The 15,000-nt window shown below is 41.1% G+C and overlaps 2 protein-coding genes across 3 annotated transcripts in view; both read left to right on the forward strand.

Moving 5' to 3' along the window:
• Positions 1–3,003: 3,003 nt before the first annotated feature.
• LANCL1 (LanC like 1) overlaps positions 3,004–15,000 on the forward strand; it is a 36,793-nt gene continuing 24,796 nt past the window's right edge. The window contains exons 1-3 of one of the 2 annotated variants that reach the window (XM_028509430.2): positions 3,004–3,073; positions 3,385–3,481; positions 6,773–6,890. In XM_028509430.2, coding sequence (XP_028365231.1) covers positions 3,401–3,481; positions 6,773–6,890 — 199 coding nt within the window. In that variant the 5' untranslated portion in view covers positions 3,004–3,073; positions 3,385–3,400. Of the gene's footprint in view, positions 3,177–3,384; positions 3,482–6,772; positions 6,891–15,000 lie in introns of both variants that reach the window. The other variant, XM_028509429.2, reaches the window with a different exon arrangement.
• LOC114494380 (60S ribosomal protein L21-like) lies at positions 9,449–9,978 on the forward strand. Its single transcript, XM_036022905.1, has one exon. The coding sequence runs from the start codon at positions 9,488–9,490 to the stop codon at positions 9,971–9,973; it is 486 nt and encodes a 161-aa protein (XP_035878798.1). The 5' UTR covers positions 9,449–9,487; the 3' UTR covers positions 9,974–9,978.

A 15,000-nucleotide genomic window follows, 5' to 3' on the forward strand; every position in this document is an offset into this window, starting at 1 on the left:
TGCCCACAGACCAACACAGATCTAAAACACAATAAATGCACATTTATAGCACTAGTCCCCTTACTAAAAATACATACCTACACAATCTATGACATGTTTTCCAAAGGATATATTGGTTTGGCCAAAAGATTCATTTGGTTTTTCCTGTAAGATGTCTCTAGCAGTGCTAACTTGTCTTTAACTTCATTTGAAACAATTTTGTTAGATTGTGTTGTGACAGCTGTCATATCAGTGTGCATTTAAAAAAAAACTTACCAAGACTGGTGAATTTTTGTGCAGCTATTTTAATATTAAAGATGGAAGAAAGTATGCAACATTTTCAGCTTATTATGCTTTATTATTTCAAGAAAGGTAAAAATGTAACTGAAACTCAAAAAAAAAAAAGATTTGTGCAGCGTATGGAAAAGGTGCTGTGACTGATCAAACATGTCAAAGTGGTTTGTGAAGTTTCTTGGTCCTATTGACATGTTGGCAAAGTAATTCTTTGCTGTGGGGCTGTCTTATGCACTGGAAGATGTTTAGCAGCACCCCTGACCTCTACCCACTAGAAGCCAATAACAGGAGATGGCCGACATATTCAAAACATCCAAATCAATAAAGTTACTGGTGACAATGAAAAATATATCTTTTGTGTTGTAGGAAAAAAATAAACAAACATTCTGGTCAACCCAATACATTAGACCCCTGAACAACTCTGGGGTTATCAGTACCAACTCCTTCCCTCTGTGGCTTCCCACTCACCCTCTCCCTGTACTGTGGAAAATTCTCCTGTAACGTTTGACTCTTCAAAAACTTAATTACAGAATACCAAGAGAATACCTCTCCTACTATTCTCTGAAGGTTGGTTCCAGGAACCCTACATACACTAAAATTCACAAAAGCTCAAGTCCCTTATATAAAGTGGTATAGATCAATGCATATAGTCATCCCTCCGTATCTGCAGGTTCCCAACTGCAGAGCAAAAACGTAATTTTCATTCGCAGTTGGTTGAATCTGCAGATACTAAACCCACTGATACTGAGGGCTGACTGTATATGTATTTTAAAAAATTCACATAGAAGTGGACCCATGCAGTTCAAACCCCTGTTGTTCAAGGATTGACTGTGTAAATTTAACATAACATGCTGATTGCCTTATGGGGAGAGGAATGGGAGCAAAATAGAGATTAAGAAAAAAATAAAATAAAATCTTGCATGCGCTGATGATGCTATACTAAAAGCCAAGGAGCATAATTAGTTCAATTCTACACCTGAGATTTAAACACACACACATATACAACCCCTACCACCCCAAGTTCCTCCTGAATTTCAGCATGTTATTCTAGCAAGTCGCATCACCTGTGGGAGCACTGGAGTAAAACTGTCTAGCCTTATTAAATTCTTTTGGTTACACTGTCTCAGCAGTTCACAACCAGGTCTATTTGTGTTTCTCCCCTCCCCCCAGGGACATTTGGTGTTGGCAACTTGTTACTACTGGGGAGAGGTGTGCTACTGACATCAGTTGGATAGGGGCCAGGCATGCCACTGAACATACCGCAATGAACAGGACAGCCTCCCCCAACAAAGAAACATCCCTTCCAACTGTCAGTAGTGCTGAAGCTGAGAACCCCCATGCTACCTGACTAGGTTATCCAAATTAGGTATTTGGGAGGCTGCCGGCAAGCTCACCAAATGCTCCTTTCTTCTTTCCCATCTCACCCTTCCATTTACTTTCCTTCCATCTTCCCCTTCCACTCTTCTATCATTTCCGCTCAAAAGCAAACTACTGTCTATGATGTCTCACTCCCTCTAGTAGTCATTAATCTAACTAAGTACTAACTAACCACACTGATTCTAATTGCTCATACAAAGACTGTGAATGGGATAAACGGATAGTAAACCTTTAATAAAGAAAAATAATTGCTAAATGACTTTCACTCCTTTTCCTTTTTTTTCTCTTATCAATTGCTCCTGCACATAACCATCTATTGAAATAGGAAGAATATCCAGTTTAAGATTCACTGAGGGCCTCTGATGAATCTTTATGAATTTGGTGAAGGAGATAAGTATCCTAGGAGGACAACGGTTTAAAAGGACACGCTGAGCCAGAGTCAGGGTCAGAAGTAGATGACAGCCACAGAGGGACAAACTCGTGCCAAGGTAGGGGCTGGGAAACACTGAGCTTCAACAATTGCAGGTTTGGGGCCAGAGTCCTAAGAAGAAAGAAGAGAAAGAGAGAGCGGCTCTTTATGACTTTTAAACTAACCTCCAAAATTCTCTGAGCAACAGAATGAACCTATACGTTTAGAGTGATTATATGTTTAAATGAAAGGAAAACCTTTTAGATCATGAAAACTATTAAACATTGAATTGAATGTCATGGATGTCCTGCTCTGTTGGACTTGGTTATTTTTTTTTAAGGGGTTTGGGTATAGAGTGTTATAGTCCAATGTAGGCTAAGGATCAGATTAACTTTCTTAAAAGCTGTGATTTGTGTCTTCATGTATTTTCCCTTGACATTTTATCAATTAGCATTTGATACCTCGTCCCTAGGGCACTCACATTGCCTCTTGAGTGCCTGGGAGGTATTGGCCCTTCAATAAACTTTGCCTTTTGTCCTTTGTTGCTAATTGTGGTGGTGGTTTTTTGTTTGTTCTGCTTCATTTTGTTTTTGTTTTTTTAAGTGAAAGAAAAGTTTGGAAAATCTCTGAAGAGACATTATTCAGCCCTAGAGTAGGAATATGAATATTTATTTCTCAATGCAATCTTTTTCCTTCTCCAGATTAAAAAATATATATATAATTCTTATGAATTATCTGGACTTGTGTTAGTTTTTATAAAAATAAAAAGAATTAAAAGAGAACAAATGTAGAAGATATTGGGCACATTTGCACGATATATTAAGCTAGGTCCCCAGTCCGGCTACCCAGAAATTAAATCATCCCGTATTATTTTAGAAATCACACTCCTGTCTCTTTAAAGAACTGTCAGAGAGAAGGGGGCGGGCCTCCGGAGTGACGAGGATTCTCATTGGTCTGGCTGGGAGGAAGTGAGCGGTGACCGCGTCGTCTCTGCTGTCGTGGGGAGGCAGTGGGGTGAGAAGACGAGGCGGGGCGGGCAGCCTGGACACTGCGAGGGCAGTTGCTTCTAGTCGCGGGAGTGGGAACGCGCGGTGCAAAACGGGTCCGCTTCATCGCGGTGGGTTTGGGCCCCTGGCGGCCTTTTCGCGGAGGTGCCACGCCCTAGCGGCCGGGCGGACCTGGGCCCAGGGCCCCCGGGCCCCTCCAAGACCCTCCCGCGGCCCAGGGGCGGGCAGGAAAGCGTCGCCAGGGCTCCGGCCGTGGCCCGCGCAGCCGGGCCGAGGTCCCTGTCTCACCCCCGGTTCTCTCTTCCCCCTGTTCTGCAGGCTCGCTTCCGGCGTCATGGCTCAAAGGGCCTTCCCGAATCCTTATGCCGATTATAACAAATCCCTGGCCGAAGGCTACTTTGATCCTGCCGGGAGGGTGAGTTTGGGATACACCTGCCTGAATCCCTTCCTCCAACCCCCAGTTGTTTGGAAAGAGTTCAGTTTTGCCCGAAAGGGATGAGCATCCCTTTTAAAAAAAATACGTAACTCGATGGTAACTATAAAAATATATTTTAAATATAGAAAATACATGTTGAAATATACAATTTGAGCTTTAACATGTAGACTATAAGGAATCATTGTTAATTGATCGTTGAAATAACCTAATTCGTTGATACTTTATAAAAATAGGAGGATGCAGTTTACCACGTAATTTTGCATTTTTAATCTTTTTGGTACCTTTTTAAAGAGAGGTGAAAATCCTGACGGTATTTCACATGTGCCCTGTCCACTGCGTCGTGCTTGTACACAAGTATAGGCAGGGTGCTGATGAGAGTAAACTGGAGTGTGTGGGAAAGGCACCTTTGAACTGAAAGTGCTGAGAAATGTGGGACATAGGCCTGGAATTCTTTGTACCACTTCCACGCCCTGCAGGACATCCCAGAGCTGAAAAACCTAGTAAACTGGTTTGCACCTCACAAACTACTGTGCAGAAGAGAAGCTGGGTGTGATTTACCAGGGGCCCATCATTTTCATGTGTCTTTGGAGGGGCATAATTGTTAAGAGAGAAAACAGTTCTTTCTATGAATACCTCGTTGAGAAATCCTTCAACTCAGTGAGATTGGATAAGTGACCTCTTTAAGTACACACACATTGTTTAAAATTTTATGTTATTTCCTCTGAACTCCTCTGTCATATGAAAAGCATTTCACACATGATGTAATAGCCTTAGCTTTTTCATATCTGTCGAGGTAACTTGACAGATGGCCATTTGAACCTGTGTTCTCCCTAGCTTTGCAGATCCTGAAGCCGAAGTGTTTTGTCTTGTCTTGTTGGAGGAAGACATGCTGTTTCATGATAACTTGGCAAAGAGAACACTTGAGGGTGTATCCTAACGACAGAAGCCTTCAGGAAAATGCAGCTCACTATTTAGGCTATTTATAAATTAAATACTTTTTCACAAAGTTAACACTATTCCTAAGGGAGAAAATAAAGATATTCTTAAATTTAAACTGCCCCCAAATAACAATAATTTATTGCTTAACACATGTGTTTTGAACATATCCCTGAGAGAAACTAGCATACAAGTTGTAAAATTGTTTAACATTGAACACTAAGGATGAGACCCTGGAGATCGGTCCTTAATTCGTCAACACACACATTTTAATAAGGAATTGGTCTCAAAAAAAGGCATCTGGCATCTATCAAAAAAAGGGGGGTGGTTTTTAAGAGACTTCAAATATCGCTGGAGTTTGAACAATGTTGTGGTCTGCCACAAGCAATCAATATTCTCAAGTAGATCGCCTTTATTAAGTGCAGTTATGCACCAAAGAGAAAGTAACTTCCCTTCCTGAGGCTGTCTCATTACTCTTGGTCTCTTAAAGTAAGGCCAAGCAAGATGATAAATTTTCCTTGATCTATGCACAGATGACATGTTCTCATGTAGATGCACTCTTCTATCTAGTTGAGATTTATAGATCCTTAATATTAAAGTATATTTTTCTAAGTGTATTTTCAAGACTTGTTGAAATCTTAACCTTGTGGCAGAAATTGTTCAATAACAGGAGTAAGTTCTTCAAACAATGTAGTTTCTTCTTCGGAGTGTGAAATAAGGCATCATAGGGGTGCCGGAGATGCTTCAGAATAAATAATGCAGATGTGGTTGGTAGTCTCATATGTCTTATCAGAGAGGCTCTTCACCAGTAAAACTTACTGTCTTTTCTTCTTAATCCTCTCCTAAGGGTATGTTTATTGATTAGAGAGAGAGAGACATGAGACACATCAATTGCTTGCCTCCCATACACGCCCCAATTGGGGATCAAACCTACAACTGTTGGTGTGCAGGACAATGTTGCAACCCACTAAGCCATTTGGCAAGGCCATGAAATTTAGTATCTTTTATTATTATTAATAATTCTATACCGTCTTCTTACCTTTTTCAATGTTAAGATACCCTTTTTTAAAAAATGAGATGATGATGCTAACAGATAGTAGTTTTTACAATCCTTGCGTGGTGAAATAAAATGTACCCATGTAATGTTCCCCAACATTGTTTTGAAATTTTGCTGCTGTGAAATCCAAGTCTGGGAATCACAGCAGACATCTTCTGACTTGTGGTTAATTTAATAAAATGATTTTTATTATAATAAAATGTTGGTCCAGTTTATCATTGGTGGTCTATTTTAGTTTTAAAAAAAATTTCATGTAAAACAAAGATGTTACAAACAAAAATACAGTGGATCCTTGAACAGTGAAGGGGATCGGGGCCACTGACCTCTCCAGCAGTCCAAAATCTGAGCAGAACCACAGTCAGTCAGCTCTCCGCACACTAGACTCCCAGCCTCGGAGCTGACCCCTGAACAACCCAGGTTGGAGCTGCACAGTCAAGTGAAAAATGCACATAAATGTGGACCTGCAGTGTCCCAGCCTGGGTTGCTCAAGGGTCAACTCTGTTTCCTGCTTTGAATAGTAGTACTTTTAAGTTTTGTTACTTTGTTGTTATTGTTTAAGAATAAAATGCAGTAAGTCCTAACTGTAAAAGTACTGACTTTAAGCAAAACAACATATAATGAAATCAGTTTTACCACGGGCTAATTGATATAAACAAGGGTTAAAGTTGTATGGAGTAATTCTGGTCACAGAAACATCAAACTTCTAAGTAAAGACCAAAAACACTTCTAATGTTAAACCCTGAAATCAATGTCGGTTATAGACACATTTAAGAAAGATTCACAGAAACAAGTCTGGTCATTCTTCTCCCGCCCACTTAATGGGGTTCAGGGGCAGGGGTGATGGGAGTCTGTCCTGCCAGCTCAGGGGCAGAGCTGGGGCCCACCCCAGACAGGATGCCCTTCCTTCCCCGGCCGCACTCACTCACACACACACACACATCTACACCCGGTTGGGGACCATTTGGATGCCAGTATCCCTCACATGCGCATCTTTGGGGTGTGGGAAGAAACTGGAGTTTCTAAAGAAAACCCACAGACATGGGGAGAACATGCAAACTCCACACCGACAGTGGGCCTGGCAGGAATCAATATTTTTCTTCATCAATGTATAACGAAACAACATTTAACAAGGGTGTTATCGAGGAATTGCTGTAATTGTCCATTTCTCCCAGGCAAAACAATGTGGCCTTAAGTGGAAATAAGCTCTTTTTTTTGACAGCCCATATCTAAGAGGTCAAGTGGCCCATATATTTTGACGTTTGTTTTCATATCTGCAGCTGACTCCTGAGTTCTCCCAGCGTTTGAACAATAAGATCCGAGAGCTTCTGCAGCAAATGGAGAGAGGCCTGAAGTCCGCAGACCCTCGGGATGGCACCGCTTACACTGGCTGGGCAGGTATGAAGTGCTGACTGGGCGCTGGCATCAGCATTGTGGAAGGGAGCCACGCATCGCCTCCCTAGAGCAGCCTGACTCCGTACCTTTACATACTTCCTGCATCTGCATATGAGTAATTGCTGTGCTCTCAGCCTAGCCTTGGTGTCTCCTGGATTTTTTACGGTGCTCTGAATTTAGGGCAGAGTAGGCATATTCACGGAATTTATGACCGACAGAAATTTAGATGGCTGCTATACTCGGGAGGAGAAAAACTGATGTCCAGCATTACATAGTTAATGCAGAGATTAAATTTCAGTGGGAAGAGTTCCACAATAGAGGTGAAATAGAGGTAAGGAGAATTTATCCAAAGGAAATGAAACACGTCCAGAAGCGTTTTTTTTATAAAAATTACCATGTCACAGGGAACCATACAGAACATGGTAAGGTATGGATTCCATGAACTGATCTTTTCATATAAACATTGCTGGTGGACTTGCATTCATTGTTTTGCCCATCATTGAGAGGTTGGGGAAAATTTGGGAAGTCATAGAACCTAGGTGTCAAAAAGGTCAGCCAGAGAAATCAAAGCAGGAAATTTGAAGAACTGCATTTCTTTTACCAATGTGCAGAAACAGAAAGAAACTTTACATAATCTTGAAGAAAGCACAGGTTAGAGACTCTGTCCTCAGTTACTCTGAAAACTAGACAAGTAGGAACAGGTTTTCAGCTTAGGAATTTGAATTTGATTTTAAGGCAATGGTGCTTGTCCTAAGAATGCAGTTCCTGAGCCTCACAGCAGGGGCTCTGGTTGGGGAGGTCTTGAGCAGGCCCAGGGTCATCTTTGCACTGCACTTTAAGAGCAGGAATTACTAAAATCTCTTAGCAATCCTCTTCTGGTAATGGCAAGTGATTCTGTCTGTCCTTATGAGTCCAGGAATGCAGCTAAAATTAGTAAAAGTTACAATCTCTCAGGGACATTTAAGGTCAGTATTTTATAAAATAAGAGGAATGGATGGGCCCTTTCTGTTATAATTTAGCTTCATGATTTTTGCAGATTTTAGCAACTTAACAAACATTAAGATGAGAATAAAATGAAAGTATTTTGCTTCAAAATGAAAGTTATAACAATTGTCACTTAATTGAGTATCTACTGTGTTCTTGGTATACTGTAATTGGTAGGATAACCTCATTAATAAACATTATTGTTTATTTAAAATGACGAGGATTTGAACAAAACGGGACAAGTACAATGCATAGTTAGTTATCTTTAGCTTCCCTCTTGATTTTGACTTTGTAATGAGACACAGACTTACAGATTTCTTCTTAATGCATTTGGAATTTCTATTATTTTGGTATTCCTGCCCCCTCCCCCAAAAAAAGAAAAAAGAGAGAGAGAGACTGCAGCAGACATCTAGGTGTAATCTGTACCTGATTACAGAAAGAAGGACCTACACCTCTGACTGACCTGTTTGCGTGGGCTTATGTTGTTACATATTCATAAGTTGCCTTGCTTTAGCGAGAAAAGGAGTGGGGGCTGATTCCAAGTTTGAATTAGTAGTTTGACAGTGCCAAGAAAAGCCATTAGTCTGGCCCCTCCATTGCCAGGGCTAGTTGACAAATGAAAAATTAAATTTCTCTTGGAAATAGAAAAGAAATTTTCCTCCAAAATAAAATGAAAGTTTCTTTAAATTTCTTGGCAGTATGAGGTTTCTGGCATCATCTGCTTTGAATTGTCAGGATCCTTCAGCTTTTTATCCTTAAGTGTCTGGGATCCTCATCTCTGGCTCCTGGAAGAAGCTTACATGGCAAGTGTCTAAGGCAAATTGGCGTGCCAAGCAGGTTCCGGATTTCTTCAGTTGCTGGCTGTTTTATGATACAGCACAAAATCTTCTAGGTAAATTTGCTAATGGTTTTTGATGCAAGGTTCCCTCTGTCTCCTAGCACTGTTAAATGGCACTGTTAAAGAGCCATTATTCACCATAAAATGGACTGTCTCTTCCAGTGTTCTGATAAGTAAAATGCTTTCCTGTGCTGGTGTTCAGACAATCTGAATGGCATACAACTCTGAGACGCATAAGAATCTAAAGCTGATTTGACCACAGAAGGTCACAATGTTAATACCTCCCATTATTTTATATCGTACCAAGTATTCACAACTGCCATTTTAATACCGACAAGTACATACACAAACACCTTAACACCGTGAGGGTACTCGGTGCGTGTCAGAGCAGGGTTTACGGGATATGTGTAGGTTTGTGTCGCTGTGTGTGTGCCCCATGGGGTCTTTCAGAAATGGATACTTTCTATAAAGTTTTTATAACACAGGGATTATATTTCATTAACTTTGTTTAGCTCTAAATTTAGGGTCATATTTTGATAAATATTAATTTATTTTTGCTCTTGTCGCTAACTTGTCCAAAATTGTTGCTTTCGGAAATACTAATTCATTGTAGAAGCCTCCAAAACTTTCTTTCTTTCTTCAGTTTTGACATTTACTGAGCATTTGTTGTCAGTTTACAATGAAAGTTTTTCAGGTTATATTATTTATTACATAGTGTATATGAAAAATCATCATTCTCTTTTCGGCCAGAACTGCCATCTTCCAGTAATTCGCCAAAATGACTAACACAAAGGAAAAAGGGAGAGGTACCCGTTACATGTTCTCTAGGCCTTTTAGAAAACATGGAGTTGTTCCTTTGCCTACATACATGCGGATCTACAAGAAAGGTGATATTGTAGATATCAAGGGAATGGGCACTGTTCAGAAAGGAATGCCCCACAAATGTTACCATGGCAAAACTGGAAGAGTCTACAATGTCACCCAGCATGCAGTGGGCATTGTTGTAAACAAACAAGTTAAGGGCAAGATTCTTGCCAAGAGAATTAATGTACGAATTGAGCATATTAAGCACTCAAAGAGTCAAGATGGCTTCCTAAAACGTGTGAAGGAAAATGATCAGAAAAAGAAGGAAGCCAAAGAGAAAGGTACCTGGGTTCAGCTGAAGTGTCAGCCTGCTCCACCCAGAGAAGCACACTTTGTGAGAACTAAAGGAAAGGAGCCTGAGCTGTTGGAACCCATTCCCTATGAATTCATGGCACGATAAGTGTGGAAGAAATAAAAGACTTCTATACTGAAAAAAAAAGAAATCTTCATGAAATTACAATTAGTTAAAACTTTTAGATTACCGTCCTAGTATTATGTTAAGTTTCATTCCCCTGTACAAACATCTCAATACTTAATTCTGATTCAGATAGGATTCAAATTTGGAGTAGAAATAGGTTCCACTGCATATACCCAGAAGAATCAAAATTGCAGTGCCATAAATAAAATGGAAGTTTATTTTTCCCTCATGTGAAAGAGGCGGCCAGAGACAGGCATTCCAGGGTTAATGATGCAGCCTCAGATACCAACTGAAACCCAGTCTCCTTTCTTTCTGCTCCATAATCCTTCAACCACTGGCCATCTACCTTCTGGGCAGGTATCTGCTGAAGATCCAGCCATTACACAAGCTTTTCAGGCTGCAGGGAGGCAAAAGAAACAAAGAAGGCATTTCTTTCCCTAAGAAAGACCCTGAAAGTGCCGCTCAACATTCCGGTTCTACTTACTTTGCGTTGGCTGGAACCCATTCAGCAGCCACACCTGTTAGCCAGGAAGGACAGTAAATGGAATCTGTTAGCTGGGCTTCTGTCAGTAAGGGAAAGGCGAGAGTGGATCGTGGGATAAGACCTAGCACTCTGCTGTGAGTCCTGTATGACAGGAAAAAGGATGCTTATTTGTATTCCTGTGTTTGCACAGGGATTTGGACAGTGACCCTCAATTTTTTCATCTGCAAAAGGATCTTCTCTCCACGTTTTTGGAATTTTTATCTATAAAATACTTTGAAATTTGCTAAGCAATGTTTTGCCTGCTCTTTTTAGGGAGACTCGGATTTTGATCCAGAACACCTCTATTCATTTTCTTTTTTTTTTCATTTCAATAAGCAATAGTCTTTTCATAAAGCCAGCCATAGAAAGGAGGCACTGTGGGAATGCCAGAGCATAAAGTTTTTCTCTGGCCAAGTCTAACAAATCTAGAAAGAGTGCAACTGATTCTAAACGTAACTGCGTGACATGTTAGTGTTTTCTCAACTTGATGAAACAGTTACCTGCCTCCCCTTTCCACTTCCTCTCAAACTCTCGTGTGCCTGTCACAGGGTTATAAAGTCCTTAATTTGTGGGCGCCATGTCTCCGTCCATGTAAGCTCACACTCGTGTCTGCTCTGCTTCCTGATTCTAAGGAAAGATGCAAAAGTAGGCTGTCCTACTTTATAATGTTCATTCATGCTATGCTTCGATGTGTCTGAGTTGCTCACTTGATCCTGAAAATGAAGTGTTTTCAATGCTGCATATGTACTCACTACTGAAACACTGGGTTCCTATCATTTTTCTGTCTTTTCAGCGAAAAATGAGGCTAGTAATGACAGAGTACTTACTAGAATTTCTGCTAGAGCACCTTTGTATTTTATGAGCCTCAGAAAACACTGTGTGTATAATGCTTTATTAGTAAGGTTGATATGTACTGGTTTAAATAGAAATTTAAAAGAAGCAAACATTGTTTTAGGAAGTATTTTATATTCACTTCATAGATTATTTTACAACTGAAATATCTTACCTGTATTTCCTTAGGAGCCTTCCAGAAAAAGCCTTAATGGGCCCAGGCTGGCCGTAGCACAGTCTCCTCCACAGGTGTGAGCTCAGCAGTGCAAGGCCACTTAGGGGTTGAGGTCTGTGAGTCTCCTGTTAGGGAGCAGGGGAGAAGGGGAGGGAAAAATGGGCACACAACTCAGTGTCTACCTGAGTCTCTGACAGTTCCTGGGTTCAGATGAACCTGAAGTTCCCCAAGACAGCACACGTCACCGGCCAAGGCTGGGTGTAGCCAGCAGATTTTTCTGCAGGGCATGAGCTTGGCAAGACAGGTCCATGAGGTTAGTGCACTCCCCCAGGCTGCTGCTGTAGGGATAGGAGTGCTAGGCCCAGTTAGAGACTCACTACAGGCACCTTGGCAGCTGACCCTTCAGTTCTCTGTATGACTCCAGTTTGCTCTGAGTGACCTTCCCTCCATCAGAGCCCCAGGTAAGTGGCTGAAAACTAGATTTTGTGTGCTGGCTTGTTAAGAGGGCATGTGAGTTTCCCCCAGCTGGTTTTCACAGTCAGGTGTTCTGCAGGCTGCTCTTCCTGGCTCTGGTGCTCTGGGTTGGAGAGCCCAGCTGGGGCTGAGACCCCTCACTCCTCAGCAGGGACCTCTGTAGTTGAGATGTCCCTCTGGATTCCCAGCCGCCACATGTGGGTGCAGGGCCAGCCCTTTCTGTATCTCCACCCTTCCTACCAGTCTCTCTGTGGCTTCTTCTGTAGATCCCTGGTGATGGGACTTCTGTTCAGCTAGTCTTTAGCTGGTTGTTCAGGATGACTGATCCATAGTTCAGTTGTAATTCCCATGTGGCACCGGGAGGAGGTGAGTGTAGCCTCCACCTGCTCCGCAGCCATCTTACATCCCAACACAGGGTTTTGGTAGGGTTCAGGTTTCATGTCCACGGAGCCTGCATGTTTACACCTGTGGGTTCACACAGCGCAGTTTCAGAATCTGTATTCCTGACTTTTACCCTTTTTAATTTCAGCAGAAAGGTAAAATGCCTTGACTCTAGGAAAGAGAGGGGGGAAGAATTTTTTTAAAACCTCAAAACTGTCTCATACTCACAAATGACACAGTTATTACCTAAATCCCTGTGGTCTGTCTCATGCTTATCCAGGCATGAAATGGTGTGAATAATCAATTTTTCAGGCAGTAATTCACAGTTAACAAATGATTACTATACATTAATGTACAAAACAAGAATTCTTTAATAATAAAATACAATGAGTAAATTTTGGTTCTCAAAGGAATGAGGATCATCATTATGCAGTTTTGTGATCATTTGACTGTTGAGCAAAAATAAAGATTAAAACACAATTCTTGTTAATAAAATGTTACTAGGATTAACATTTGAATGGCAGGGGCTAGAGGGTATGTGCATGTATGCCAATAACTAACATTACTGTCAGGTACCAGTCTAAGCACTTTGCATTAATTGCTGCATTTTTCAGACTGTAAGACGCATCCCCACCCCACCCCACCCCCCAGCCCCTGCCCCATTTGGGAGGAATAATGGTTGTTAATGCTGCTGTTGAGTTCTGTTTACATTTACATTGGTGAAATATTATGTTATTTATGTTATTAAATATTTTACCACATTTTTTGCTTCAAAAATTTTTCCCCCATTTTCCTCCTCTAAAATCTAGGTGCATCTTATGGTCTGAAAAATATGGTTAACTAATCTAAGTCTCAGAAGAATTCCATGGCATGGGTACTATTAATACCCCCATTTCACAGATGAAAAAAGTGAAGCAAAGAGAGGCTGAGTATTTACAAAGCTAGTAAGTGGCAAAGTTAGGATTCAACCCAACCAGCCTGGCTTTAGAGTACCAGCTATTTACCGAGATACCGAGAGAGGGACTGGGAATGGGAATTAACATGTGTCTGTGTGTCCACTTCTACGTTAGGGTTTGCACCATACGTCCTGTAAGGGAAGAGCTACACGTAAGCTCTCAGGTGGAGTAAGGAATGTGAGCAACCACAACACAATGGCGCTCATGTGTACCAACTTTGTAGAAGTGGCTAGTGACTAGTTAGTTTTAAAAACACATAAGCCCTGATGAAACATTAAAGGAATTTGGAAAGAAAGAAGGTAACGGCTTGTTAGATAGTCAAGAGTACTTACTATTTAAAAGTCGACTGGAAAAACTTATTTGGGATCGGACCTAGAATAAGCCCTAGAAAGATTTATGGGTATTTGCAACTAGAAAAATGAAATCTCCAGCGTTGTTCCATAACAAGTGTTCTCCCCCCAATCCTGAATTAACATATTGGTGTGGTTTCAGGAGAGAGAATTAACTGAGCCAAAACAAAAGTTTTTCCTTATAATCGCTTGTGTTTGAAAAAGCTTATTGAGGTTCTTCTTGTGTGAAATATCACCCATGTCCGAAATCAGTCAGTAGCTCTGCAGCTGTTAATATGTGGTATTTGAAATAAACAGCTTCCGTTCTTTTCACTGAAATCCTTCTTTATAAAATGAGTGCACTGAGGTGGAATGCATCATGATACTGATACACATATGCCAGCAATAAGCATTGAGTTGTTTGCTTTTAGCCTTAATCCTTTTCTGGTAGGTTTGCAAGAGTTCTTTACAGTATGTGCTCCTCGTTTGGGATGCAAGGTGAGCATTCAGGTTCTCTGGGTGGCCTGTCAAGACCTGTTCTGTATGTCTGTGGACATGGCAGCAGACGGTGCAGAAAAATAGCAGGCAAGGAGGGACCTGAAGGTCATACCTAATGGCCAGCCAGTGCCTTAGAAAATGGAAAGCATAAAACACTGGTGAGGAATTGTTATTATAAAGGATTAAATGAGCAGATGAAGTATCCTTGCGTTAGAAATAAGCATTGAGTGGAAGAGATTGCTTCCCTTGCAGATAACATGGTAGAAAGGTTAAGTACACCCAGGGGATGGCTGATCTGACTAGTGGCTTTAAGAGAGAATGAGGGAAAGTGTTAGCCCTCATTTAATTTCATTTTTCCCACTCTTAACTATGATGATTCCTAAGGGAAATGATGATTAACTCACACTTTGAGGGGAAAAAGAATACACACAGGACTCAAGAGGCTTTAGCTCTGAAAGACATGACCCAATCTTCTATAACCACCTCACAACGTTAATGAGGCTAAGATCGGCATATAGTTCGTCTTTTCAAGTATTAAATAACATTTTAAATGATAGGGTATGCAGCATAATCCCTGGAGTAATATTAACTTGCGTTTTAACTGTAAGTCATTAAAGTGTTCCAGGATGCTGTTCCTCTGATCTGCCAAATATAGAGCCTTTGAGCCACAGCTTTAGCATGCACGTCTTCTTTTCTGCTGATTCCAGGATGACATGAAAGGAATCACTGCGGCCAGGTGTCTTTTCTTCACAATTTGACCTCCTTATTAAATAACTCTTCATTAGGGCCAGTATTTCAATGTCTAACGTGAGCGCTGAACAAGTGTCCTTCACCTTCATGAG

Source organism: Phyllostomus discolor, chromosome 4 (assembly GCF_004126475.2).
Source record: "Phyllostomus discolor isolate MPI-MPIP mPhyDis1 chromosome 4, mPhyDis1.pri.v3, whole genome shotgun sequence".
Classification (NCBI taxonomy): domain Eukaryota; kingdom Metazoa; phylum Chordata; class Mammalia; order Chiroptera; family Phyllostomidae; genus Phyllostomus; species Phyllostomus discolor.

Excerpts from the sequence above, each read along its gene's own strand:
- LOC114494380 (XM_036022905.1), top strand. The coding sequence starts at position 9,488 with ATGACTAACACAAAGGAAAAAGGGAGAGGTACCCGTTACATGTTCTCT.